The sequence below is a fragment of the Takifugu rubripes genome, unplaced genomic scaffold, assembly GCF_901000725.2.
Source record: "Takifugu rubripes unplaced genomic scaffold, fTakRub1.2, whole genome shotgun sequence".
NCBI classification, from domain to species: Eukaryota; Metazoa; Chordata; class Actinopteri; order Tetraodontiformes; family Tetraodontidae; genus Takifugu; species Takifugu rubripes.
This window is the reverse complement of record NW_021821636.1, coordinates 467,853-495,635: the sequence shown is the minus strand read 5'-3', so window position 1 is coordinate 495,635 and position 27,783 is coordinate 467,853. Positions and strand designations below refer to the sequence as shown.

The window sequence follows — 27,783 nt, the reverse complement described above, 5'->3', positions numbered from 1 at the left end:
TACCGGTATGGTTCCACTACCACCAACGCAACCTTAAGCAGCATTCCCAGTTTCAGTAGTAAAAGCTCCTGGAAATCAAGGCCATCCTTAACTTCATGCTGCTAAGTGATGTATTTATGGTGTTGCAGACCTTGACCCAGCAATCTACTTTTGAGGCCAAATAGTCCCCTTCCCAAGGTGGTGTACCCAGAAACAGAGATTCTGAGGGCTGTCTAGAAAGATTCTGGTGTAGATAAATTAAAGAATACCTCAGCTTGCAGGCCAGGCCTTGTGGCCCGTCGAATGTGTCTCCGGTGACAATGGTTTTGTTTTGTTTGCTGATATTAACATCAGGGGATTCATATACAGTAGACCCGACATGTTGCCTGGTTAGTGAGGCCTGCCATCTGAATCCAATAATGTCTGGAGAGCCTCCTGTACCCGGGTAAGGAGCCCTTACCAAACCCACTTGGAGCCCTACACATTTGGAGGAGATTGTATGAGACACGTTGTCTTATCCCAACCCCGCCTGTCTGGTCTCGCCTGAAATGAAACTCGATCGAAGATCAAAGAGACTTTAACACTTGGTGTTTATCTCATTATCAAAGAAGATTTTGAAGCGACAGACAATAGTTGAACTATGAATTGCGACTGCCACCTACATCATTTGTAACGATTAACATAGACGTAGACGGCGAATATGGAAATACAACTGCCCAACAGTACATCAGCTAAGACCTCTTCATGATCGTGGTGAGTGTGGGGACTAAATACAGCTGTGTGGGTGACCATAAAGAAAACTGAAAGGAAAAGAAAATTCTTTATTGTCAGTTCGTACCCCTAAAGCTAACAAGCTAACGTATTTACAAAAGAAAAAAAGACCTTTACAAAATTCAATCTTACCTCCTTTAGGCATTTTGTCAAGCGAAGTCTTCCTATGTGTGAATATAAATGCTCTGAAAGGGAAATAATGTTGCAAAATGTGGCGTTGAGGTAGTTGACAGCGTGAATCACAATCGGGACTCTTCTCACAGTCAACGGTACGGAGCGTAACACAATACCCCGGGTTGTCTAATTAGCTGCCTTTTTAAAAACATTTAACATAGAGACGCATAGAGAAGATTCAAGCAACGCTGTTAAAAGAATCACGCGCATTTATACAACTATCATTTTGGTAAATTATTGACATAATGAAATACAAAAACCTACATCATTTTATTTTTTATCATAAGGCAATTTTATGTGGTGCTAAAGTGATGCAACGTGGTTAAAACCAAAGAAACACTACTTTGGACTATTACTATAAAAAAAAAAACTTATATGTGCCTAAATAAACACAAACACAACACAAACTTGCTCGAGCGACCTGGTTTTATTTTAATGCGGATCCATTTTTAATGTAATTCTAAAGGTTATGACGTTACAATGGGGCGAATGGGTCAAGTGGGCCCCTTGTGTGACGTCGAATTTTAGCGCCGTGAAGAAAAATCGAGAAGCTAAAAAACGACAACATCGTGAGCTCTTGGTTTATTTTACATACAACAGATAAAAATGCCTAAAGTCAAAAGAAGTCGCAAGCCACCCCCTGACGGCTGGGAGCTCATTGAGCCTACATTGGACGAGCTGGATCAAAAAATGAGAGAAGGTAACAGATAGCTTTTCCCCCACTGTGCTTAACAATACTGGCTTTGAAGTAAACCACGATACGTAGTTTGTATACAGTTGTAGCCTTCAAATGCTTAACATACTCTGTAATCTTAGCGTTGTACTCAAGTGTTGAACAATTACATTCCTTAGGAAAAGTCCCAAATTATAACGAACTATAAACTCGAGACGCATTTGGAATTCAAACGGAGGTCAAATGAGGCCCATTGTTTTCACAATATAACCCAAATAACTCTTCATTGCATCAAATAAGATGCTGGATGGAAGTATTCACAATGACCATCTTATTTTAACCATTCAAGTGTTTGGCATAATTTATATCTTGTTAATAATATTCACGGATTTGTGTCTTGTAAGCTGAAACTGAGCCTCATGAGGGGAAGCGGAAGGTGGAGTCCTTGTGGCCAATTTTCAGGCTCCATCACCAGCGTAGCCGATACATCTATGATCTCTTCTACAAACGGAAAGCCATCAGCAGAGGTACGCAAAGTTCACATGAAAATCGCTTGCTTTTTAACTGCTTTGTACCAGTCCCTGATTTTATCTCCTTTCTCTTCTGACTACTTCAACACATGAGATAATCTGTGCTGGTATTTCAAAGTGGCATATGAAAATTGGTATTTAAATGTGGGATTTAGACTTGCAAACCATTATAATTTAAGATCAGGCAGTGATCAGAATGCAGAAAGATATTACAATTGTACAAAAACACACATAATTAAAGTCCATGGCCACTTTAGCGGGCTCCAAGCATTTTCATAAGTAATTATGGCTGCAGATATTTTGTAGTACCTCCTTCAGGTGATTTAGATGACCTTTGTTTTGAATCATTAAAATTATGCAGTCGGACTAGGTTATCATTGAGTGGAAATACACCAAATAAAAAAGTAAAGATCAATTTTTGTAATGGGAAAAGGAGTTTAAAAAAACTTTTACAAATCTCTAAATGCTTTTTTGGTTGATTTTTGAAGTTATTATGAGTCTGCTGTCCTTGTTGCTGTTGTGTTTGTGAGTCCACGCGGTCAGATTCACCCCTTTTTTTGTCTCCTGACAGAGCTGTACGATTACTGCATAAAGGAAGGCTATGCAGACAAGAACCTGATAGCCAAGTGGAAAAAGCAGGGCTATGAGAATCTGTGTTGCTTGCGTTGCATCCAAACCAGAGACACCAACTTTGGAACCAACTGCATCTGCAGAGTCCCCAAGACAAAGCTGGAAGTTGTAAGTCTGAACTGAATGGGGTTACCAGTTTTCCACTGAAAGCATGAATTGAATCCATTTTTAAGGTTTCCGTTGCCTCTATGGTTCACATTCCTACGAATGGTTTTTGTGACACCTGTTAATCACTGATAGGTGTTCTGTACTAGCCACTGTAAGCCAACACTAAGTAAACCAAACATTACCAAATCAGTACTCTACAGGTTAGAGTCCATTTTGGTAATATTTATTCAATTCTGTTTTTTCTTTCACCTCTTTTTCTGCAGGGGAGGATTCTTGAATGCACCCACTGTGGCTGCAGAGGATGTTCTGGTTAAATGCCGTTTTGGACATCTGGTCTTTGTTTTGTTAGTTATCCCCATCGTCCATCATCATAACCTAAAGCAACACTGTCTTATTTCTGATGTCCCTGCATGTGGAACAGCTGAGTTGGTTTAAGAGGGTGAATTATTTTTTACTCCTTTTTCATTGAGAAAATATATTGCATAACTAACATTTTTGAGCTGGTGTGCATTTTACTTTCTTAACGTTAAAAGTAAATTGGTGTTGGTGCTTCTTTTTCAGTGCTGTCATTCCGACTTCTTTGTGTCTGCAACTTTTGTTAATTTGTAAAGGTATTTTTAACTCCAAAATGACAATTAATTTCTCCCCTCCTACTGAGAATGTCTACAAAATTTGAGAATTAAGCTCTTGTAAAAAGTCAAATACAAAAATTGTCCCTGTTCGCTTCAAATGTGACAAATAGCCACAGAACTGTGCATAAATTTGGTTTCATTCTGCCCTGGTGCTGCCATCCAAGCCCCACAAGCCCTAACCTAATTATGCTATGTTGTTCTCTTTCCCAAAGCCCTGTTAGTGATTAAAGACAAAGTTTTGTGATGAACAGGTATTTCCCTTATAAAATATAGAATAGTCCTGGTTGTAGCTGGATTAGAATGCCACTCCTTACAGATTTGACAAATTGTATTTGTTTCGGTTTCATTTGTTTAAAATTTGAGTAGAGCTCAGTTTAGTTCTGAAGCTTCATCAGTGGTCTGTGGACTCGTATCACTCACCTCATCAGCCTGGTGCAGAGAAATTACATTTTCATTTTGGAGGAATGGTCTCTTTTTCAAGAAGTAGAAGGAACATTGTTTTAACTAAAGCGTCCCACCAACATATGTTTGTGCTGCTCAAATCTAAATAAAAACTTCTAACATTCTTTCGCTTGTTATATTTTGAATGTCATCTCAAGGCTGAATAAATCAGATTAATGGAAAAAATACAGCACTCCTCTAGTCATCTTTAAGCATTTAAACCATTTGAGCTTTACATTTACAAGCTTGGGTTCACCCATTCATCCTTCAGACAGCCAGCAGGATTCATTTGGGGTTCATCATCTCATTTAAGGACACTTCCGCACATCAACCACAAGGCATACAAGATCTTCACATCACTATAGTAACCACTCAATTACCAGAACTCTTTTTTGTTAGATGCAAATATATTTGGCTTCATGGCAACCAGGAAGGAGGAAAAACTATGAAATTAATTTAGTAGAAATTAATTTTCCATCAAATGTGAAGAATGTCCCATTTCCACGTGGATGTATCATTTTCACCAGAGTATCTTGACAAAATAAAGTAATTATCACTGCATTTGGCATGCAAGGAAAAGAAATCTAAAGCATGTCTGTTGATCCGACGCTTGAAGACAAGGAGGACTTTGTGGGCTGGGACAGTAAAACTAATCTGTCAGGAACCACAGCACAGCAGTTTTTCTGTAGAAGTAGAAGAAACATGTTTTTGACAGAATTGCAGGCAGACTCATGTAAACAGAGCATTTCTGTTGCCAACATTCCCAGTTTATTAATTTACTTTCCTCTTCGGCCACCCGCCTCGCCTTCTGTTGCTTCAGCTGCCAATTAGATGTTCTCTCAGATGAACATTTATTATTCATAACACCACAAGTGGTCGCACATGCGTCATCGCATTTAATGACTAAGCTGTCAGAGAATTTGTTGTTCGATGTTTCCTTCGACGTCTGGTGTGTTCCAGTATTTCCCCGCGGCCCCTGAGAGGCATCGAATTCCATTTTTTTGAAGGGAGCTGGAGGAATATAATTTAAAAACAAAAAGACATTCACAACGTGCTTTATTAAGACCAGCGGCCACACCGCTGTCGTACAGGGCTGGAGGCAGCATGGCCGTTTGTGACAAAACACAAAAGGCAGACTTGATGTGGCAACATAAGGACACTGTGTGACGACAAAAGCACACTGCGGTATGGCTTGTTCAGAATACATTCACCTGTTTCGCGTTACAACAACACTTAAAAAATGCATTTTGGAAAAGACAATGAGGCAACAACACCCGTAAAATTAAATAGCACTTCAGTAAAATGACAACAGTGGGAATAAATAAAGGGTGAGCGTGCTGATAATGCGCTTTGTTCGCAGCAAGGACGACATCTACAATCCCACATCTGACCTTTCACAATAAAATAATGACCATGCAGGCACAGGTATTGAAACACTTTAGATACAGAGAGCCACTGTCACACACAAAGACACTTACAAAAAAGACACTAAAAAAAAACAACAACAATCCTCCAGCAACCTGAAAGGTGGATCGCCGTTTCTGCTTCAAATAAAGGTAAATATTGAGGTCGCCAAGTGTCGAGGACTGATTGCTTTTAACACCACAGAAAACCGTCTCTCCATACGCCAAAATCAACACATCATTATCCTCGCAACAGCATCCGCAACCGGATAAGCTTCTGGGCAACGTTAAATGAGTTTATAAAAACGGGTACGTTTTACACCAACTTCAGTCCCTGCAAGACATTTTCATGCTAACATCAAACACTCTCACCACTGTAAGACAACAGTAAAATTTAATACACGCGGGACCGGTTTAATAGCTTTTAAACCAAGTTCAATTCATAAAAATGTTCACAGTGAAAGAAATTAAAAGGTTTTGCTGCTGCGGGTATTATTGTGTGGAATTTTCCAGTTATTTTTTCCTGGGCATGCAATATTGTGAACCCACCGGGACTAATATGCACATCAGATACACTTCTTCATGCGTCACAAGCGGAACGCCTCCTGTGGGTGCTCTCCAAGCTCAGATCAGTTCAAATGTAACATCCTCTCTGTTCGGAAGAGAACACATTCCTTTGTTAATGCAAAAATAAAAGTTTTGACTCATCCAGCAGCCTTTTTTGGCCGCTGGATGATATAAACTTCTAGAGAGAGAAGGTTGTTACAAAACCAGCTGTAACAATTCTGAATGGCTGTGAAGGGATTCCACAGAGGTTGCGAGAGACATTTGTACAGAGGAAAAAAACAGCTGTAACAGTATTTCTGGATTTACATATAATTTAGCTGATATCACGGCTGAGAAGCTGTTCAGTTCTCAGCCGGAGAGTTTGCTAACAACATGGCCCAAACATGGAACTGACACTAAAACATATTCTTGTAACTTTTCCCCTCTGCTTAAATGCAAACACAAATGTCTCGAGCCCATCTCAGTTTGGTCCACAGTACAAGTTGGAACAGGCTGTAACATCCCATTAAAGGTTTTTTCTACTGAAACAAAAGTATTTGATTTTAGCTAAAACGTGGTCTCCTCCAACCAGAATTAGATTTTGTAAAAAATGCTGCTGGTGTAGTCAAAACTAAACGGAGCCGATGCTGTTGTGGTCCCAGCGTCTGGCTGTAGGTAGTGGCGAGTGATGAGCTGGCTGAGATACAGCACTATCTGTCTGTCCTCCTCCCCAGGCCCAGCTGATCCTGCAGGAAGCAGCGGCGTCGGCCCTCCACCGCCTCGGGGCCCTCCGTGGAGCTGACTGGCAAGTGGAGGTGGTGAGTGAAGGTGTAGAGGAAGGCCTTGGCTGCCAGGCGGCAGAGAGTGCTCTGCAAGTGCAGGAAGTAGGTGGAGCCACGACGGATGAAAGTGCGATGGTCTGCAATGTTGGCGAGCAGCTGTCCACAATATGGTGGACAGCGCAGGGTCTTCTGATCAGCGTCCAGGATGGAGATGTAGCGACTGTAGCGGGACAGTGAGTAAAGCACACTAGCGCCCAGAGGAGAGGCTACTCTGTGAGAAGAGAGTGACATTAATATTAATACCATCAAAGATCAAGATCATCAAAGGTTATGTTTGATTCTCTGTTGTGGTTTCTGAACGTTAAGCGTAAGCAATCGTTTGGTGTCTTTGTTTGGCAACTACAAGCAGGAGGTTTTACACCTAAATGCAGACGACGCTGCAAAATGTCTTACAACAATAATTTTGCAGGAGATAGTAAATACCTTTGTAGTCCTATTAGTTTCCATCTCTGAAGGTCAGTAAGGGTGATGGGGCAGGATAGCCACGGTTGGACCCTCTCTCCACATTTCCCAGGAGCAGGCACAAAGAGGGCCAGAGCAGCTACCAGCCGGCGGACGCGACCTTCGTCGGCCCCGAGCACAACCAGGCTGCGACCACTCAGTAGACACCAAATCGCTTGCATAGCAAAGGGATACTGCCGCACAAACCTCAAGGCTCCTTGGCCCACCTTCTTCCTGTGACACATGGTCCTGGAACCTCCATAACCAAGAGTTGAGGCAGCCTGACCTGTCCCTATGGACACACTCATGGTACAGTCTGACCCATCCTCCGCTGAGCTGCGGGAAACAGTATCTCCATGCATTCCTACGGGAAGCTCCAACCCATTGGTGGTGACACTTTCTGAGGGAGGATAGCCCACCGCATACTCATCTGGCAGTGGAAGCAGGGACTGGGGCTCCTGGTTGACTACCTGATCAGCAGAGCGTTGAAGATGGGAGCTTTGAAGATGGTGAGGCATCTCTGGTGCTGAAGCTTCGTAAAGGAGACTTTCTTGGGCCATACAACAAGCTGTGTCTATAGGAACCAACATATCGGACTGCACGACACAAATGTCATCAGTTGCAGTGTCAGTGTCCTCCAGCTCAGACACCACTTCCAGCAAAGACACAGGTGTCTGGTCACCCTCATCATCCCCATTAGTGGTGTCAATCTCTTCACTGCTGGTCTCCCTGTCTGGGTCGGTGTTAAGATCGTGGCTGGGGTCAGAATCGGGAGCTTCAGATGCCAAATCCTGTTGTTTTTCTGCCTGGTATTTCCCACTCTTTTCACTACTGAAACTTCCTTTTGTTTCTTCTGAGCTCTCTTGGGTTTCTGGAGTCTGGTCCGAAGAGAAGATTCTAGATGGCTCTCCACCAGCCCTAGGAGATCTGAAGGCTCTTTAGCATCAAGGTCTTTAAGTACCACAGTAGGGGGAGGATTTGAGAGTTCGTCATTATGTACAGCATGGTTCACAGCACAGAGGGGTCTCAGTCTTCCCACTTCATCCTCATCAGCATCGAGATTCTCCTCAAACAGAAAATTGGTTGGGTTCTGTTTCCGACAAAGATCCCTCTCCAGCCGACGCGTGTGAAGATTGCTCAGATCCCCTCTAAAAACCTTCTCTGTCTCCTGCAGGAGGTCTATAGTGGCCTTGTAAAGTATCGTCACACAGCTCTTGAAGAGTCTTCAGACGCTTGTCAAAACACTTTGCTGATTTGGCTTTGATCAATTGTGGCGTGTAGGACGGCCGTCGCTTGACGGCTTCATCTTCCTCCTCGCACCCTTCCTCTCTTTCATCCCCCCGTTCACCTCTCCGTCCTCACCCCGCCTCTCATTGGCGCCACAGGTAAAGAGGCTGGCAAGCTTGCCGTATTTGTTTAACAGCTCCTCGCATTCGTTCAAGCACTCCGTGATGCACTTTTGGCAGGTGACAGCATGAGGATCTCGGCGAGGACGTTGATGGTAGGAGCTGATCTGCCTCAACAGGTCCCTGTGTTCATAGATGCTCTTTTCCACGTTTGCGAGCTCATTGGCCTTTTCCACAGCATGAGCGGAATATACACACCGAGGCCCCGCCTCTCTCTGCAGGCCTTCCTCCCTCTGCAGCACGGAGTGTGTGTATCTGCAGACAGAAAACAGTTACTGATACATCTGAGGTCGGACGACTTCACGCCACTGGCAAAAATCTGTCCATTGAATAACGCTTACTATCGTGTCACCAGCATTACAGCGAGAAACAAGGCAGGCTTCACATCTACATTTTAATTCACTTGATGTTACTAACAAGTGCTGACAGGTGAGAAAATAATTCTAAACATTTATTGATAATCACAGGTTGTAATGTCGTTCTTACTCAAGGTCCCGGAGCTTCCGCTGGAGTTCTTTAGCGAATGCCTCCTGTTTCCAGCCTTCAGACACTCAGAGGCCTGCGAGAAGCGGAGGGACAGCTCCTGAAACTGAAGCATGATCTTCCTCTCGTCCGCTGAGACATATGCCATGCAGAACGGTCGCACGAAGCCCCTCGCCTCCAGGTCGTAAAGTGTAAGATGATGGACATAGGCAAAGGCCCCCTCCTTGAGTCACCCAGCACCACCCTGGAGTCCTCCACAAAGCTGAGCCTTGGGTAGCCGGTGCCAGGTGGGTGCCCCACAAATGAAGCCTGGTAGTCCACTGACATGATGCGCAGGGAGAAGTAATTGAGGTCGAAGGTGCCACAGACTTTGGGGTCATCGGGAATAGTGAGGAGAGGCTGAGGGCCCACCTGCTCAGAGAACTCTGAGATGAGGATGAAGTCTTTGGTGAACTTGGCATATGAGGTTTTTGCCCAGGGATTGAGGTCATTCTGTGGATGGAGGGGGATGTTGAACTCCTTGGGCAGAACCCAGGGGTCTGGATCTGTCACTAAATACTCATCCTCTTTAGTGAGTGCCACCACATCAGGTGATCCTATCATAGTGGTGATGTTGAGAGAGGCATGAGCAGCACAATGCACAGTGCAGCACAACCATCAACATCAGTTGTCGATCACTGCATTAGTGGGAAGCCGTTTAAAATAAATTTCGAGTGTCTATTTTGCAGCACACATTTCAATAAAGAGTTACAGGTGATGTAACTCTGAAAAGGATGCAGCTATTCAATAAGAACCAGTCAAAACAATCTGATTATATCTCAAGAATGTTTCAATGACAGCCCAATGACAACCCGTGCTTTTAGGGGAAGATTTAAAAATTAGAATAACTGTAGCCACATAAGTGGAGATACAAACCGGCTAACAAAAGGAATCGCGCCGATACGGTTCGGGCAGACATCAGACCATTCATGCCGTGCAGAGAAGGAGAAAAAATGTAAAATGGAACCACCGTCTTCCTCTTTTTGCGTCCTTGTAGGTAGTGTCCATCACGTTATCCTATTCTGGTCTAAAAAGCTGTACATCGGTACGAGTGCAACGCCGTGAAACAGACAGAAGTGTGACATGTAGCTTCCCATCCAATGACAGACGCCATGTTTTCCCAGCTGGACGTAGTCAGATCAGGTGACGGATCCTCCTCCTCTACAGGAATTCCATGAAAAAATAAGTACTTAACGCGTTGGTGTTTTGTCTGTGATGACTACATCATGATGAAAATTATTCATTTGCTCGCATGTAATTTTCCCACAAATGAATCTGAATCTGATTTGAGCTTGTTTAAATTTTACGACAGTGTTACGACACTGATTACGGCAGCATTTGACAGGCGGGCGGGGAATTTGTAAATAGAGCTATTGGTTTCGTTACTGACAATAGAACCATTTCTTTCACATTTAATTTGAAATTTCACTAATGTCACTGTTTAACGAGTTGTTCCCTTGTTGAGTTATTTCACGTGGATTCACTAGGCCAGTGACAACCTTTTAGGCCTCTTTACAACTTTTATGGCTCTGACACCATAGTTTGAGCTAACATGCTAACTGACCAGGCTGAACGAAGCGTCAACGCTAAGTGGAGTAAAAGCTACTATATATGAGTGCAACTCGGTATGCTAGTGCACTTGCTCAGAAGATCTGTCTTGGGATCGGGAATACTGGGAATTGGGGTCAAACGGAGGTGTTCCTGTGCGCTGCAGAGCGTCGGGTGTCCCGACAAAGCGCAACCGGCGGACATGATCCGGAACCGAGCCCAGATCAAACGGGTCCTCTGTGTGGCGGAGAAGAACGATGCAGCCAAAGGCATTTCAGATATCATGTCCAATGGCAGATTCAGGAGGGTACGTCTGTCAAACAATATAAAGTACTTGAAGATTTGGTAAAAATGTAGGTAATGACATATTAAGCAATGTAAATAGTCTGTACCAAAACCAGCTGCTTCGTGCCAGTTGTATTCATGAGAGAATTTTTGATTTGACTGTTTTCCCTGGGACTAAACGACATCTGTTCCTATTTAGAGAGAAGGGATGTCAAAGTTTAATAAGATCTACGAGTACGAATACCATCTCTTTGGTCAGGTATGTACATGACTATTATCAAAACTCATGCATCTTTATTTCTTATCTCTACCTTCCTTTGGTTTAATTACTCTCTTATTGTCTCTAATTGTACTCTAGAATGTGACAGTCCTAATGACATCAGTGTCAGGCCACCTACTAGGGCTGGAGTTCAAAACACCCTTTCAGAAATGGTGAGTGATTACAGGAAATGTTTCTCCTATTCATCTTCAGTTGTGTACTCATCGGGCTTTTCTCTCCACAGGCACAGCTGCAGTCCTGTTCTTTTATTTGACGCAGAGGTAGAGAAGTATTGTCCAGAAAACATGGTACAAATCAAGGTGTGTTTTGCATCCGCGTTCACCTGGAAACTTGCGCACTTGTCATGTCATTTTTTCCTCTTGCGCTTTAGTTGAAGCACTTTATTTAGCTGATCCTTCTCTCCTTTTGTAGCGGACACTTGAGAAAGAGGTGAAGCAGTGTCAGCTGTTAATCATCTGGACCGACTGTGACAGAGAGGGGGAAAATATTGGCTTTGAAATCATAGATGTCTGCAAAGCAGGTGTGCCATCTTATGCCTTGTGATTTTTCTAGCGCATTGGGTTATTGTAGTCGTTTGTGCATTATTGTATGGGAAACATGTTCATATCAATCTACCTGCAGAATTTTCATGCTTTATTGGTATTTTTGGCACAAATGAATCCTTAATATCACGTATCCTTTCAGTTAAGCCCAACATACAGGTCCTTCGTGCAAAGTTTTCTGAAATCACCCCCAACTCTATTCGGAGAGCTTGTGACACTCTATCAGAGCCAGATTCTAAAGTCAGTGATGCTGTCGATGTTCGTCAGGAGCTGGACTTGAGGATAGGTACAGTCACTCATCTAAATATAATATATAATACAATATAAAACTATTAACTGTTCACAGTAGGAGAGGTTATGTGAATTTTTGTTGGACGTGAAGATATTTGTGCCCTATGAATTGTTATTGTGTTTCCACCTGCTCTGCTTTTCTCATTTTTGGACAGGTGCGTCTTTTACTCGATTCCAGACACTCCGCCTGCAGAAGATCTTTCCAGAGTCTCTGGCCAATCAACTGATCTCCTATGGCAGCTGTCAGTTTCCTACTTTGGGTTTCGTGGTGGAGCGCTTTAAAGCCATCCAGTCTTTCATACCTGAGACATTCTATAAGATTAAAGGTATGAACTTCAACACACAGAGAAACACTCTGGTTTTCAACCCAACCCTCACCTCCCCTTTCCACTGTTCTTTGTCTCAGTGCTTCATGAGGTAGAGGAGGACACTGTTGAATTTAGTTGGAAAAGAAATCGTCTCTTCAACCACACAGCTTGCCTGGTGCTCTACCAGATTTGCATGGAGGTACAGTATTTGTGATTTAGAGGTGTAGCCAACTGTCCATATATATTTAATACATCTAATTGTGCATTAAAATGTTATCTTAGATCTTGATAAGTCCACTAATGTGCTGATCAAAGAGAATCTCTTCTCTGTGTTGTGGTAAAAACTACAACTGAAGAGATTCTTCTCAGAAAAACTAAATGGAAATAACATTTCAAAGCTTCTATATTTTTTTTTGTGTTATTTGTACAATATTTAAAGTAGAGTCTCGTTGAATATATGAATATACAATCAGTTCACATGTTTTAAGCATTAAGATGCATGAGACAGCAGCATCAGTTTCTTGTTATAGTCTCTCAACCTCTACTCACACCTTTCTGCACTGACAGGAACTAAAACACAGAATGCGTGAAGCCAAAAGTGTTAAAAAGCCCCCCCCCCCCACACACACACACAAAATAAAACTAGTGCTTTACTGCCCCCTGTTGAACAATGCGTTTCATAAACATAGTGGCATGAATGTGTGTCCTGCAGTCCAGGTCCTGCCCACACTTTATTTTAGGACAGTCCTGCTACAGCGAATTAGTCTGACTAAACAGATTATTATTTCTCTATGAGAAAAGAACAATGATGAGAGTGACCGAAAAAAAACATTGCCGGAGGTCAATCCCTGAATCTAACTGTGCTGTTGTTGCTTTCCATTAAGCTCAGTGGGGCAGCATCACTGTACGCTGTTGTTGCTTCCCAGTGTCCATTAAGCTGGATGAATGTTTTGTAAAATGAAACAAGTTGAGATTCACTTGCAAAAAGACTGGGTGAGAGAGCATTGAGTGAGAGAATTATCATTCATTTCCAGGATCCCATAGCAACAGTCACCTCAGTAACCAGCAAACCAAAGAGCAAATGGAGACCGCTGCCGTTGGACACCGTGGTAAGTATCTAAAGTGAAACAGCCGCACATGAACCCGCTGCACCACAAAACACATCTGTTAAAAGTACTAGTTTTTCTGTCAGAAGCGTTTTGTCCGTTTTAACGTGGTTTTTCATTGTAATCACACCTCGTCTTCTGTTCTGAACGCTCCTCCACTTTTATGTCAACAGGAGATGGAAAAACTGGCATCTCGTAAGCTGAGAATAAGTGCCAAAGAGACCATGAAAATTGCAGAAAAACTCTATACGCGAGGGTGAGTTTGTACTTATAAGATATTAGAATTCTTTATCCTTTCAGACGTGGCATATGCAAGTGATCACTGCTGTCATGACGACTTGTTTTATCCGCCTCTTTGCTCAGCTTCATCAGCTACCCTCGTACTGAGACCAACATTTTCCCCCCGAACCTGGCCCTCGGACCCCTGGTGGAGGAGCAGACACAAAGCTCCGTATGGGGGGCATTTGCACAGAGGGTACTAGAGCAGCCTGGGGGCCCCAACCCACGACAGGGCAAGAAATCTGACCAAGCCCACCCCCCCATACACCCCACCAAGCACAGCAGTTCATTACAAGTACGTCTGTGACAAACAAGGGTCATTTTGTTTCATGTTCATTCACAACACTTAGTGTTCATCCTTATTGGTCAGCTACACTTATCCATACTAACCTCAGATGTTTAATTATTTTAGTTGCTTGTATGTTTCGAATGAATTTTAGAGCTTCAGATCCCAATATGTTGTTTTCCACATCTTTAAGTGAAAATATAAACTTATTATGACCATCCATCAATGCCCACATACCAGAAATTGGAAGCAAATATTGTGACTGTTTGTGTTTTTTATGTCCAGGGCAATGAAGGGCGTTTGTACGAGTTTATTGTGCGGCACTTCCTGGCCTGTGTATCCCAGGATGCTTTGGGGCAGGAAACGGTGGTGGACGTAGACATCGCCCAGGAGAAATTTTCAACATCAGGACTCATGATCACCGCAAGGAACTACCTTGATGTTTACCCGTATGACAGATGGACTACAAAGGTTGTGTGACTGTGTGTGTAAGAGTGTTGATATTATATATTAAGATAGTCTGTCTTATGCGTGCCTCTGCCTGTTAGCTGATTCCAGTGTACGAGCAAGGCTCCCAGTTCCAGCCCACAGCTATCGAGATGGTGGATGGACAGACGAGTCCTCCGCAGCTGCTTACTGAAGCTGACCTGATAGCATTAATGGAGAAGCACGGCATCGGTGAAGTGCAGTCGCTTTCTTTTTTACCTGCAGAAAAATATTGCGTTTGGAAAGTTTTAGAAACCGTCACAAAATTGAAAGGTCCTGAAAACTTGTGTTACAAAATCCACGTTCATTACTCCAAATGGACTATTTGAAAGGTTTTTTTGAATTTTAATAAGTGAATCCAAAACATTACGTTGACGTGAATATTCAGACTCTTCCTCCGTACTTGGTTGAAGCACCTTTGGCAAAGGTTACAGCCTCCAGTCGTCTGGGGTTTGATGACAAACCGTCATACACCCGGATGAGGGGACAGTCCGACAGCTCCTCTCCACCTCTGTCAGGTTGGACAGGGACCGTCAGTGGACAGACATTTTCAGGTCCCTCCAGAGATGTCTGGCTGGGTTTAGGCCAGGAGGCTGGCTGGTCCACTGAAAGACATCTACAGTCGTCTCTAAGACACTACTGCGTTGTCTGGCCTGTGTGTTTGGACACTTTGTCTTGGACGATCACCCTTCAGTCCTGTCTGAGGTCTTGAGTGGTCTGGATCAGGGTTTCATTTGCTCCAATCCAGTCCCTGAGCTCTGTTATCAGTTCTTTTTCTCGTGGCTCAGAGGGTTAGAAGTTGGTCTTATAACCAGAGAGTTGCTGGTTCAAATCCCCAAGCAAGAGACTCAATCCCCACTGCTGTCACCTGTGCTCACTGCTGGTGTGTAAATAATTTGTTTTCTCCCAAAAATAGTTGTTATTTACTCATCTAGCAACAGGCTTTTTCATACTGCCCAGCATGCTAACGCAGGTATCCTATAAGATGTGAGAATGACAGAAAAGTTAGAGAACTAGAAAATGTGAGGACCTAAAACAAAAACAAGCATTGTTTAGTGTTGAATCAGAACAAGCATGAAGCATTACTGCCCCATACAATAGCTGTCATTCACCCCATAATCAAAGCATTTGACTGATGAGCTGATGGCTCACAGATATCTGTGGGTTGATTTACATGAATGTATATATTCTTCAAGAATTAGTATGTATAAGAACAGCTGCTCTATTTCTGATTTCATTGATCCTGTTATCACACGTCAGGTTTTTTCAAGAACAACTGGTGTCAAATACAAGCTGATCGATATTGAACGTGGCTGCGTTACAGGCACGGATGCAACCCATGCAGAGCACATTGAGACCATCAAGAGTCGAATGTATGTAGGCTTGACATCTGACCAGAGATTCCTACCTGGAGAACTGGGCATGGGGCTCGTGGAAGGTACGCACAGATGCATACCTGCACCAGATGAGCTGGAGCAGCGAACGTTTGGTGATGCAGCTTTTCAACCATATTTGTTTAGGTTACAACTCCATGGGTTATGAGATGTCCAAGCCTAACTTGCGGGCTGAGCTGGAGGCAGACCTGAAGCTTGTGTCTGAGGGCAGGAAGGACAAATGGAGCGTGCTGCAGCACCACATCCAGAAATACAAGACTGTCTTCATCGAGTCGGTCCACAAGGCAAAGAAGTGGGTGAATATCCGCACCGCAGGCTGGTTGCTGTTTGACCACGACGACGGTCTTTTTCTACTGTTTCCTCAGGTTAGATGAAGCGCTGTCACCCTATCTGGGCGCAGCTCAGGAGATCCCAGAGGAACAACAGCAGGACATGGAGATCCCCCTGCCCATCAGGAAGTGTCCCCACTGTGGGCGGGACATGGTCCTGAAGAAGAAAAGGGAAGGAAATGGGTGAGGAGAGACTTGCATGATCCCAGTGAATCAGAGATATATGCCTGCAGATATTCATACCTTCATTGAGCTATTTTATCGTGTCGTGAATTAATTTCAGGTTTCATTTTGCATAGTAACATCAGCAACCTGTAGCTGCCTCATACACACGTGCTGGCACTTGTAACGTCGCTCCTCCTCTCCTCTCCTTCCACCTGCAGTAAATATCTAACCTGTGTGGGCTACCCAGCCTGCAAGACCGCTGTTTGGTTCCCTGACATGGTGCTGGAGGTCAGCAGAGACCAGTCCATCTGTCCCACCTGTCGGCCAGCTCCTGTTCACATGTGCGTAAGAATAAATTCTATGTTGAGCCGCATTTATTTCCACTTTGCAGAAGCTGAAACCTAAAACATGTGGGCGGTGAGCAAAAAACTTAACTGATATCGCCGGGTAATTTTGAGCTGTTGTTTGTTGTTCGAGGTTCTAAAGGAAAAAAACGATTCACACTGTGTTCGTGCTGTGATTCAAGAAGGAGGAGCTGTTGACCTTGAAAAAGCTGTGATCAGAAGATGAAAAGAGTGTTAAAAAGGTTGCTGGGGAGATGGGTTCAGGTTCAAACGCATCCTCTTCATCACTTGTTGGAGCTGAAGGAAGCTGATGGAGGCTGCAGCCGACGGAGCTCTCGGTGGCCTCGGCGCTGAGAGAAACTTCTCCAAATTCTTGTTTACACAAGTGGGCGTTAACCCCTTGAGCACGTGCCTCGGCTCAATCCAATATAGGGCACGCTCGCCAGCATCGAGCCAGAGTGCTCCACACCAGCATCGGTTGCCACGGCGACCACTGTGATACTGCGCTGGAGGATGAACTACAACACTTACATCACTGTTGTGTTTTTTTTTTTTAATCAAGTAGCACCCGGCGGTTTCAGCATGTTGGATAATTTCACAGGCTGTTGGCAGCAGATGTTTGTGCTCATTAAGAGTCTGACTTTATCGTTCACCTTCACACTTCTGATGCTGTCAGTATTTACCGTCTTGGGTCAACCACGCTTCACTTTGTTTTACATTTGATGATTGGGGGCCATCAAAATGCACAGGAGCCCGGTTGATGAGTGTGACCTGCACGTGGGCGTAGGTTTGAGGTGTTTATCTGTGCGTCAGCGCTGTGAGAAACTGGTGACCTGGCCCCAACTCTTACCCAGTGACCCCCCCCCCCCCCCAAGTCTTACAAAAGAAAAGTGCTGTCAGAGACCTGGGACACTCGCAAATTAAATATCAAATTGATGATTTCACTCTTGAATTAATCCATTTGAAAACACTTGGAGACGTGTGATAAATTCAGCAAATGTTTCTTGTTTGGGAGGCTTTTAACAAACCCTCTGGTGATTTACCAGCTTTTTGTAAGTGTTGGAACCAGAAATATTTGATCTTGCACCAAGTTTTTCTTTGAGAAATTGTGCTGCTTTTAGTTCTTTGCAGTGCAGGAATACAGAGTAATAACACAACCTACAGCTTTACCCCCACTTTTCACATTCCTGGGACATTTTTCCTGGGTTTACACTTTTCCTTGGACATCATCTAACCTCAGCGGATTCGCTCTTCTCTTTCCGTCTAACACAGTGTTCAGAACCAAATATTCCTTAAAGCATAATCAGCAGTGGCGGCTCCTGCTGTGGTTGTTGGCTGATCTCCGTCACACACGCTGATGTTAATCACCTTACCGTGTGTCTTTTGTGTGTCCTCCGCCGGTCAGGTTGAAACTCAAGTTCCGTCGAGGAAGCCTCCCTCCCATGATGCCTTTAGAGTTTGTTGGCTGCATCGGCGGATGTGATGAGACGCTCAGAGAGGTGCTGGACCTGAAATACCTCAGAGCAGGGGGATCTGGAGGGAGCGGCGGAGGGAGAGGAGATGGGCCTCATCCACCAGCTCCACCACCACCAAGAGCCCCAAGTTCCAACGCTCGCCCTTCCCTGCCCCCTGTCCCCACCGTGGTGCCGCAGCCACAACCTCCGCCGCGAGCTCTCAGCGTCAGCGCCAGCTCCGACAGTAACACCATCGTGTGTAACTGTGGGCAGCAGGCGCTCCTCTTGACCGTGCGCAAAGATGGTCCAAACCAAGGACGCCAGTTCTACAAATGCAATGGCGGGACATGCGGTTTCTTCCTGTGGGCCGATCAGCCAGGTCAGCAGGGGGCATCGCAGAGCTGGGGCGCACCTCTGCAGGTCTCCCAGCCTCCCAGGACCACAGTCAACTCTGCAAACGCGGGACAAACCATGTGTCACTGTAATGAGACAGCAGTGATGCGCACGGTGCAGAAGGATGGTCCCAACAAAGGAAGGATGTTCCACACCTGCGGGAAATCAAGAGAGCAGCAGTGTGGCTTCTTCCAGTGGGCGGATGAAAACACACCTCCCTCAGGTTTGTCTTACGTCCTTACATACATATGTATGTATGTATATACATATATGCACTTTTGTATTCAAATTGTTTTCAGAGATGTGGGAAAATAACTTTATTGAGCCCAAGAATTACCTTCTTCTCTTGTCTTGTCATCGTTAATGCATAGCTAAATGAGTTGACATTCCAATTAGCATCAGCTCAAATAGGTGATGAGTTTAAATCCTCATGCTAACTAAACTAAACATAGATGAAGAATATCCAGCACGTTCAGATGTTTGACGGTTAGCGCTGTCATGTTAGCATATCCTCTTGTAGTTTGAGTCTCTTTGTTTCTCTGTAGGTTCAGTCAAAAGCAACTTTACATTGAGTTAAAAGGGTCCATCATTCTGATTGTATTAAAAATAGATCAGTGAGGGATTTTGGTTGGACAGAATTAGATTTGGGATGTCGTTGCCTTTAATTTCCAACAATAAGGGACTGTTCCAACAGCAGCGGTGCTCGTACTCCTCTGAAACACTTATTCGACGGCTTCTCTCGCTCTGCGTTCACTAAAACGTTCACGTCACTACAGACAGAAAAAGTGGTTCATTTTCACAGTCCTGTTTCTGTCTTGTTGATATTAAATAATTGGCAGTGGTTTAGCACGAGTTTTAGTTGCAGTTTAAAGCACACCGAGTTCATAATGATGGAAAGAAGCTGTCCACGACTCAGGAACCACTCCCACTGAGACCTTGAACGACGTCAGTCTTATTGTATGCGGGAAGGTGAAAAACGTGCTTTTTATCCAGAGATGTGCCTAACTGACATGTGGGCTTCTTTTCGCCCGGTCAGGGTGCCTTTGATGGCGGATATAACGGCGGTGGAAACGGGGGGAGACAGGCGAGAAGAATAACAGGAGCTGCCACCACGCCGACAAACCCCCCGCTGCCAAGAGGCCGCGCACGTGTGGCATCTGCCACACCCCAGGACACACTCGTGCCCACCTGCCCCCCAGCGATGACGTATGTATTCTGTGGAGTTGACATTTCTACATTTCTGAGCATCCACCCCCAAAACATCTCAGCAGAGAACTGCGCTTCAGCCTTAAGCTGGTTTTATAGCCTTGAATCCAGGAAAAAAGCTACAAAGAGACACTTGAGGGGGGAAAAAAGCTGCTGTAGCCTGAATGTAAAAGCTGGAGGCCCAGTGATTCTCAGAATCCTCTGATAAAAGCGTTTATTGGACTCGGTGCCAGCAGAGCTGCCAAATACTGGCAAATGCATCTCCAGGTGAACTGACTACACTCTGGTACTTGAAGCAACGATAATAAATCCCCCATTTGTAGATAGTTGTCTTAAAATCTAAACTTTTTATATTGTGTATTAGCAGGTTTTTTCTAGAGATTTTGTTCCTGTTGATTTTAATGGAAATAAACACAAATGTGCTGTAAACAGCTACAACGCTTGTTGTTTTGATCGGCACAAAGGACCATGTGGGATTTTTGGTTCGGCTGTGGGTGGACTTCACCCTAAATCCCTCTTTATTCCACTACTTTTGGTTTTATTTTGAGTTTTCACGCAGCTCGCGCAAGCAAACAAAAGTGAAACACACGGCGGCTCCAGACCAGAAGCAACTGTGGACATTGTGACGCCACTTTTGCGACATACGTTTGCATCTGTAGCAGCAATCTTCTCTTCACCGGTTTGGAACATCTTTGATTGCCGCTCTCGTATCCCTGGATTCACATCTGGATTCTCACTCTCTCAGACATCCCTCTGTCAACTTCGGGGGACACGTCATCACACCGGAAGGTGTAAATTGCGTTGGGAAACGGCTGCAGGGTGTTGGTGGGGGGGGTCATGCATAAGTGAAAAGTCACCAGTTCTGCTGACATTCACAGACAATCACAGTCATATTTGAGCCAAAAACTAAAGCTATAGCAAATACAGATGTTCAACGATCACAGAACGTGCATAGATGGAATAACTGGAGTAACTATGGAAGCGGGTTTGTGACCTTTTAATGGTTGAAATGCTTCTGAAACTCGGAACGTGATTTAATCTTTTTCTTCCTGCTGTTCACACTTCCAGAATTCCATCAGTTCAGGCTGTTGCTGTCCACCTACTGGCTCAGGGTTGAGGAGTGTCCGCTGCTTTTTAGAGAGATAAGTTGTAGAAAACAGAACCAAAAATGAAAGTAAAGCGATGCAGACTGGTTCCAGATGTTTTCAGTGACTTATTTATTTTAAAATTCACGCAGCATTTCTTTTAAAGGGCATCATAAACATTCCACAACAACCAGCGTGTTCTTCTGGGATGGGATGGAAACAGGAGTGCACGGTGTTCTTTTCTGACTGATGCCCAGTGTTGAGGGTTGCACCAACAATGTTGCCACCATATGCTCACGGGCGAGACGCCTCGACGAAGTTGGGGAGTTTAAACTCTTCATGTTCCCGAAAACGGCCTGTGTTTTTATTCAGCCCCCAGGGGCAAAGGGGCAGAGGGGGGTCTAAACGAGAAAGGCGTGGCTTCCCGGCATAAAGATATAAGTTACATTGTTTTTTTCCCCTGATATTCCAGAGAAACCGCGGCGGTTTTACCGTCACGTTCCGTGACTCACCGGTGAGTCACTCCTGTGGGCGGGAGTGCGCTCGGATCCGTCCCGCTCGCCTGTTCTCGCCGCTCCATCCTCGGCTCCGGGAGTATCCGGGCAGATATCAAGTCATGTGATAGCCGTGTTTCTTTCTTAAATTGCAGCAGATGACCCCCCCGCTGTGTACCAGAACAACACTGAGCCACTGTTGGGTTAAGATCGCTCCGGGAAGTTCTGCAGGGGGAGCGGAAAAGGTTCCAAACTCTGAACCGCACAATCATCGACGCCTGGATCCCCGCAACTGTGCGTTATGGACAGGGAATCTATACCATATGGTGAAGGGAAAGTCTTCAAATTTGACCAATGAACGTATTTACCCAAGCGCTGGCTTCCTCCTGGAGCGGGGGGGGGGATTTATGCCTGGCGATGACGTCACAACCCAGGGGTCGATTTGATGACGCCAGTTTTCAAAGCTAATCTGCGTCCTGTGATTGTTTTGTAATTAGCGCGCAGATTCCGCGAGGGTTGAAACAAAAATGGGATCGTTTTGCAAACGGTGAATTTTCTTCCTGTTTTCAATAAAGTGGCGCTTATGTGAAACGTGCACAGGTCCTGTCCACGTCTACACTGTGCACGGTGCATATATGCATTTCTATATATTAGCGGGAGGCCCGATGTGTTTTGATGCAACTCGCCACTGTGGTCCGTTTCCGTCATTCATCATCAGAACATGATGATTATGGGATTGTGTGACTGAGCTGATCGCGGGTCAAAGTGGGGTCAAAGGTGGGGTCAGTGCCGGTGCATCGCTCTTTAGCCCAGAGCTCTTCATCACTTCTTCCTGCTGTCTCATCACCATCATCCCGCTTTTCAGCTGTCGTCATAGAAACAGTTGCCATGACACCCGGTGCCCGTAAGTGATGCAAGTGTTCAGTGTTCCAGGTGCAGGGAGGCTGTGTACTATACGTGCGTGTGTGCACGCGTGTGGTGACAGTTTTTTTTTTTAACTGTAAACTGATCCGGCTTCTGATTCCGATGAGAGACAAGAGGAAATTGGCTCCGGGCCCTTTTTTCCACAGCAGTTGTATAACTTGAGGAGCCGTACCCATGGGAGCTGAGTTACTTATTCATATATATTCTTGTTTGGTTTTTGGAGGTTCGTGTCTGTGATCACTGGACGTGCACGTCCTGCTTTTTTCTTCTTCTTTTTTAATGTTGGCTCAACACATCTGCAGCTATTATCATCACTGTGATCGTTTTCCGTGTTTTCTATGCAACACTTGGCATTCTGGATGTAAAGACTTGCAGAGTTTAGATGTTTAGATCCATATTTGGATTAAACGCCAACACAGGGGTCAACATTTCTATCAGAGAATGACGCAAAGCCTTCATTTTCATTGCAGATTCCAATCGGATTAGTTACAGTTACATAAAAAAAACCAACTTGCTGGCTGTGTAAAAGCTGCATTCGGTGTTGCCCAACATAGTTTATCAGGTTTCGTGAATAAAGTGGTCAGATTTGAAACTTATGTTATAGGGTATTGTAACTAAAGGAGTGGAACGTTTCACACTTTTCTGCTGAATGAAGCTGTGAGTGCACTAAACCAACACGTCACTCTAAACGCGAAAATGTTCGACAATCAAATTCTTTAATAGGCATAACATCTAACAAAGTGATGGTGTGGAATTGATTTAGAGAAAATAAGACCTCTTTTAACAAGAGGGTAGTTGGGAATAGAAATTCTGCACTATTTGATAGTAAGAATGTAAATAAATAAATCCACATGCCAGCAGATTGCATTTAAAGGCTGGTGTGTGTTATTTCTTGTTCAATGACTGCACGTTCTCGTTTATAAGGTGAGAATATTGTGAATTACTAAAGGAATCCTTCAAGCTTTGAGTTTCTACTGGTGAGGAGCTGCTTAAAAACTTTAGAATTTTCTCGAGGAGGGCGAGAAGAATTAATTTTCCCCCGCTTTGATTCGCTCATCACCTGCACTCGTTACCTTCCTGACTCCTTGTAACCTTGTCGCTCTGACCCTCCTCCTCCTCCTCCTCCTCCTCCTCCTCCTCCTCCTCCCCCGTCCCTCTTTTGCACTCTGCTCCAATTTGCGTGCGCGTCCCCGACGGCCCGGCACGTACGTTGGGGGCTCGGCCGTACGCCACTGAAAGGGGGCGCGCCCGACTTAAAGCAGCGCGGTGTCCGGTGTTGATGTGTCGCACATTTTAAAAAGTGAGCGAGGAAGGAGGCTGGAGTTTGGAGAGGAGAGCGGAGCAGCCTCGAAACAAGTGTCCGCCGCCGGAGCGAGTGTCTGGGGCGACTCTCCGCGGGATTTCCTCCGCTCTTCATCAGCAAAACGCACACTATTAAACAGCTGTTGGACAACCACAGCGCGGAGCCGTCCCGTGTCGCAGCAGCGCGTGGCGATGGAGCTGTCATCCATAGGGGACCAAGTGTTCGCGGTCGAGTCAATCACCAAGAAGAGAGTGAGGAAGGTAAGACGGCCGCTTCGTGGAACTTTATCCGCCTCCCGCCGTTTTCCGCAACTTGTCTCCGTCTGCGTTCACCCGTCTCGGCGGAGCTCGCGCATCTCCGTCCTCATGGCGCACCGAAACTAGGGTACGCAGTTTCCCCATCAGGCCACCAGCGACAGACACGCGCCCACAATGTTTGTTGCCATCAAACTTCTGTGGCGTCTCGCGGCTCCGCAGCCTCCCGGTGCAGCCCGCTGCGCCACGGAGGAGAGGCTACGCAGTCCCAGTAAAATGGGAAAAGGAGGCGTGTGTGTATCTGAGAGACGCGCACGGGGCAGCTGCGCACTTGTTTTGAGTTCCACCAGCGGCTCCTTGCCTCAAAGTGCTGCGTAATACCGCTGGCTGCTACGTAACGGTGACCCGGAGTGGAGAAAATCCTGGAATTAAAGGTGCGTAGTGGAAGCGGCGCGCGCACAGGTAGGCTCCCATGTTCGTTCCGATGCAGCGTGCTGCTGGAAAGTTTAGACTATAGGTGCGAGTGCTCTAAAGGTAAGTTTGTTCTCCGGGCGGGTTTATTTTTCCAACTCGGAGCGGCCGCGATAACGTTGCGCAACACCCGCGTTGTTTACATGTTCTCGTGGCCCCACCTATCCGTGCCAAAGCCCGTGCTTGACCCGGACCGGCTCGCGTGGCCATGTGCACGCACCTCGGGTCGTGACCGGGGAGAAGGGGTATATATAAAAATAAATAAATAAATAAATAAATGGGGGTGGATCTGCTGTCATTTTAGCTGCAACTGACGTCATCATTCGGAAAGAAAAAAGGGAGAAATATGCCCTCACACTGTGCCCCCCCCCCGCCCCTCCCGCCACCACTGAGCCCCTCCTCTGCTCTGTCTCCTCAGGGTAATGTGGAGTATCTGCTGAAGTGGCAGGGATGGCCCCCAAAGTGAGTAAGCATTGAGTCATGGCTCAGTGGCCTCACCCCTCCATGCACTCCTGTCCACTATATAGTGAGAGGCGAACGGTCCTGTGGACGCACGCACGCACGCCAGCACGGACGGACAGAGGGATTTGATCTGTGTGGTGTGTGTGTGTGTGTGTGTGTGTGTGCAGGTACAGTACTTGGGAACCGGAGGACAATATTTTGGACCCACAGCTTGTCTTGGCTTACGAGCAGAAGTGAGTTCTCCAGATGAGTTTTCCTACTTTGATCAAGCTTCTGTCAGTTTCTGCTCACTCACCCCCCCCCCCCCTCTCTCCCCCTCCCTCTCTCTCTCCTCTGTGTCTGTGCTTCTCTCTCAGTCAGGAGAAGATAAGAGCTCTGGCCTATCGTAGGAAAGGTCTCAGACCCAGGAAGCTCGTCCTGCGGGTATCGGCCTTTCTTTTTTTAAGCATTTGATATCAGTTAAATTGAGATGGAATCACCTTTCAAAAGTTTGACAGAAGATTTAGTGCTTTTGTTCTACTGTTGATCATCTTCTGACGTATTAAGTACAAAATTAAAGTTGGTCAAGTGGAAAAATGTTATTTTAATTCACTTGAATGTTTACGATGAGTACAGTCACTTTGAATGAGCCTGGGGTAGAAGTGTGAATCCTTTGTTTTGGAACGTCATTGTTTCTATAGCAACCTAGATTCTATAAACCCAACAGCGTAGATCTTCACATTTGGTCGGGCGGAATCTTTCTGCCTCGTCAAATCCCTCAGATCCTCTGAAAACTGGTTCTGCTGGTTAAATAACGCCTTCTGTAGCCAAAGCAGAGATTCATGTGGATCAATAACAACACTGCAACATAATCTGCAGAGATCGCGGCCCCGGACCCCCTGGGGGCCCCTGTCCTGTCCCTTATTCTGAAACCAGACTGCAGATTTCAGTTGTAAATCAAAGGGTTTCGAAATATTTAAAGAATATAGAAAAGTTGGGTCTAAAACAGTGTTAGTGGGGGGGGGGGGGGGTGTTGTTACGCTGGAGCCCACCACCAGGGGGTAGTCATGCTTGGATTTTTGTGTGTTCTGTGGGTTTAGGGTTAAAAATGTGCTTTTTCCTCACAGAACCTCTTCGCCATGGACCTCCGCAGCTCCCACAAGGAGAAGCCCCGTCCCCGCCTGCGTCTCTCCCTCACCCGGGCAATGAGCACAGATATTGACCAGGGGGAGCGGGCCGGCATGTTCCGCCGCCCCCTCTGGAGGAAGAACAGGCAGAGGGCATCCAAACGAGGTCCAGAGGGGCCCTCTCACAGAACCATCTGTCCACTGAGGAAAAAGAAGTCCCTGGAAGAAGACTGGGTCGCCACCAGCGAAGAAGACAAACAGGAGTCCAACAAAAATGAAGACGTCTTATATGGTCAGTCAGCCACGCCCCTTTTTTCTGGCACCTTTGACCTCTCGGGGCTGCTAACTTGGTTTTTCTCCCCAGACGGCCAATCAAAATGCAGCCCTCCAGCCTTCAGGCAGCAAGAGGACATGGACGAGGAGACGGTGGACGACACGGAAAGCACAGGGACTTGGACCGACGGATCGTGCACAGGAACGCCGGGACAGACACAGACACTCGCGTGTGAGCAATCAAAGGAAGACGCCTTCGCCGCTGAGGTGGGACCGGGGGACACTGGGACGGCGTGCGAGAGGTCCTGCTGGGTCCTGCAGGGCCTGCAGGGGGGCACAGAGGCCGCCCAGCATCCCGCCGTCTGCCAGAGCAAGGCCGTCTCCGTCATAGTGTGCGTGTCAGGGTGCGGCGAGATGCCGGGCGACTCCGTCTGCGTGGCCGCCAAGGAAGCGGGGGGGGACGCGGCAAAAGAGCGCCGTCTGACTTCTCAGGTGGCGGCAAAGTACCCTGGGAAGGTGATCACCACCAATGTGACCATCAACTCGCTGACGGTGACTTTTAAAGAAGCTACAACGGCTGAAGGATTCTTCAACGGGTGTTGAGCGATGGGGGCGGAGCCACAGAACCGCCGTTAGAGCCGCCACTCTGTTCATATAGCATGATTCCACATGTCGGGGATCACGGATGACATTGCCTTTACATCAAATGTGAGTGGTAATTTTATAATCGTGGCTTTTTGTACAGGTCCTACTAACCTGCTCAGATCATGCATCACTGTCCACTGAAGGGGGGGGGGTGACGGGGGTGACGGGGGTGAGACAGCGCTCCTAAACCACATGACTACTTCCACCTTTTCAGGCGTCCTCAGTGCTTTCCAGACAGACATCTCACTCGGATCCATTTTAAGGAGATCGTCTCAGTCACTCCTTTTCTTACAAACACTGTTTTGTAACAATAATGTTCTTATACTGTACTTTGATATCGTCACAGAGATCACTGCATGCTCTGCCTGTCTGCCTGTCTGCCTGCCTGCCTGCCTGCCTGTCTGTCTGTCTGTCTGCCTGTCTGCCTGCCTGTCTGCCTGCCTGTCTGTCTGTCTGCCTGTCTGTCTGCCTGTCTGTCTGTCTGTCTGTCTGTCTGTCTGCCTGCCTGCCTGCCTGCCTGCCTGTCTGTCTGCCTGCCTGCCTGTCTGTCTGCCTGTCTGTCTGTCTGCCTGCCTGCCTGCCTGTCTGCCTGTCTGTCTGTCTGTCTGTCTGTCTGTCTGTCTGTCTGTCTGTCTGCCTGTCTGTCTGCCTGCCTGCCTGTCTGTCTGTCTGCCTGCCTGTCTGTCTGCCTGTCTGTCTGCCTGCCTGCCTGTCTGTCTGTCTGCCTGCCTGTCTGTCTGCCTGTCTGTCTGTCTGTCTGTCTGTCTGCCTGTCTGTCTGTCTGCCTGTCTGTCTGTCTGTCTTGTGCGACACATGCACAAAGCCCTGTCCTGTGGTTTGCTGAAAGCGGTTTATTTCTGTCACAAAAGAAGTAAAACAAAGAGCAAAAACTACTGCCTGACGCTTAGATGTAGTTCTGCATTTTAAGAAAGATGGATGCACACAAAAAAAGAAATTAACTTGTTTGCCGTC

At 45.9% G+C, this 27,783-nt stretch overlaps 4 protein-coding genes across 8 annotated transcripts; 3 read left to right on the top strand and 1 right to left on the bottom strand.

Moving 5' to 3' along the window:
- The first annotated feature begins 1,420 nt into the window (after positions 1–1,420).
- Positions 1,421–3,561, top strand: LOC115248465 (protein BUD31 homolog). The gene is made up of 4 exons (XM_029832217.1): positions 1,421–1,624; positions 2,002–2,124; positions 2,699–2,865; positions 3,129–3,561. Exons 1-4 carry the CDS (start codon positions 1,531–1,533, stop codon positions 3,177–3,179), a joined length of 435 nt encoding a protein of 144 aa, XP_029688077.1. The 5' UTR covers positions 1,421–1,530; the 3' UTR covers positions 3,180–3,561.
- Positions 3,562–6,428: 2,867 nt separating this feature from the next.
- Positions 6,429–10,257, bottom strand: LOC115248466 (guanine nucleotide exchange protein smcr8a-like). The gene is given in 9 exon segments (XM_029832218.1): positions 6,429–6,618; positions 6,621–6,940; positions 7,153–8,099; positions 8,102–8,366; positions 8,368–8,499; positions 8,595–8,831; positions 9,063–9,105; positions 9,108–9,287; positions 9,290–10,257. Coding segments are annotated over 9 exon segments (2,634 nt in total). The 5' UTR covers positions 9,663–10,257; the 3' UTR covers positions 6,429–6,481.
- A 283-nt stretch (positions 10,258–10,540) lies between these two features.
- On the top strand, positions 10,541–20,639 carry LOC101078908 (DNA topoisomerase III alpha). The gene is made up of 21 exons (XM_029832196.1): positions 10,541–10,723; positions 10,813–10,953; positions 11,131–11,190; positions 11,290–11,363; positions 11,435–11,510; positions 11,623–11,731; positions 11,896–12,039; positions 12,200–12,370; positions 12,451–12,551; positions 13,387–13,461; positions 13,632–13,714; positions 13,822–14,032; positions 14,309–14,494; positions 14,572–14,701; positions 15,834–15,947; positions 16,030–16,195; positions 16,269–16,415; positions 16,616–16,738; positions 18,147–18,811; positions 19,626–19,794; positions 20,540–20,639. The coding sequence occupies exons 2-21, from the start codon at positions 10,849–10,851 to the stop codon at positions 20,637–20,639; spliced, it is 3,009 nt and encodes a 1,002-aa protein (XP_029688056.1). The 5' UTR covers positions 10,541–10,723; positions 10,813–10,848.
- A 2,919-nt stretch (positions 20,640–23,558) lies between these two features.
- On the top strand, positions 23,559–27,268 carry LOC115248475 (uncharacterized). Of its 5 annotated transcripts, none has more exons than XM_029832237.1 (6): positions 23,559–24,288; positions 24,744–24,787; positions 24,955–25,020; positions 25,148–25,210; positions 25,894–26,185; positions 26,258–27,267. In XM_029832237.1, exons 2-6 carry the CDS (start codon positions 24,776–24,778, stop codon positions 26,767–26,769), a joined length of 945 nt encoding a protein of 314 aa, XP_029688097.1. In that variant the 5' UTR covers positions 23,559–24,288; positions 24,744–24,775; the 3' UTR covers positions 26,770–27,267. The 5 variants fall into 5 exon arrangements, with proteins under 5 accessions (XP_029688097.1, XP_029688096.1, XP_029688094.1 ...); XM_029832236.1 differs by having other exon boundaries at positions 23,559–24,316; XM_029832235.1 differs by having other exon boundaries at positions 23,560–23,860.
- The last annotated feature ends 515 nt before the right edge of the window (positions 27,269–27,783 follow it).

Excerpts from the sequence above, each read along its gene's own strand:
- LOC115248465 (XM_029832217.1), top strand. The coding sequence starts at position 1,531 with ATGCCTAAAGTCAAAAGAAGTCGCAAGCCACCCCCTGACGGCTGGGAG. Across the intron at positions 1,625-2,001 it reads GGATCAAAAAATGAGAGAAG|CTGAAACTGAGCCTCATGAG; the intron begins GTAACAGATAGC and ends GTGTCTTGTAAG. Across the intron at positions 2,866-3,128 it reads CCAAGACAAAGCTGGAAGTT|GGGAGGATTCTTGAATGCAC; the intron begins GTAAGTCTGAAC and ends CTTTTTCTGCAG.
- LOC101078908 (XM_029832196.1), top strand. The coding sequence starts at position 10,849 with ATGATCCGGAACCGAGCCCAGATCAAACGGGTCCTCTGTGTGGCGGAG. Across the intron at positions 10,954-11,130 it reads CCAATGGCAGATTCAGGAGG|AGAGAAGGGATGTCAAAGTT; the intron begins GTACGTCTGTCA and ends GTTCCTATTTAG. Across the intron at positions 11,511-11,622 it reads AAAACATGGTACAAATCAAG|CGGACACTTGAGAAAGAGGT; the intron begins GTGTGTTTTGCA and ends CTCCTTTTGTAG.
- LOC115248475 (XM_029832233.1), top strand. The coding sequence starts at position 23,792 with ATGGAGCTGTCATCCATAGGGGACCAAGTGTTCGCGGTCGAGTCAATC. Across the intron at positions 23,861-24,743 it reads CCAAGAAGAGAGTGAGGAAG|GGTAATGTGGAGTATCTGCT; the intron begins GTAAGACGGCCG and ends CTGTCTCCTCAG. Across the intron at positions 25,211-25,893 it reads CCAGGAAGCTCGTCCTGCGG|AACCTCTTCGCCATGGACCT; the intron begins GTATCGGCCTTT and ends TTTTCCTCACAG.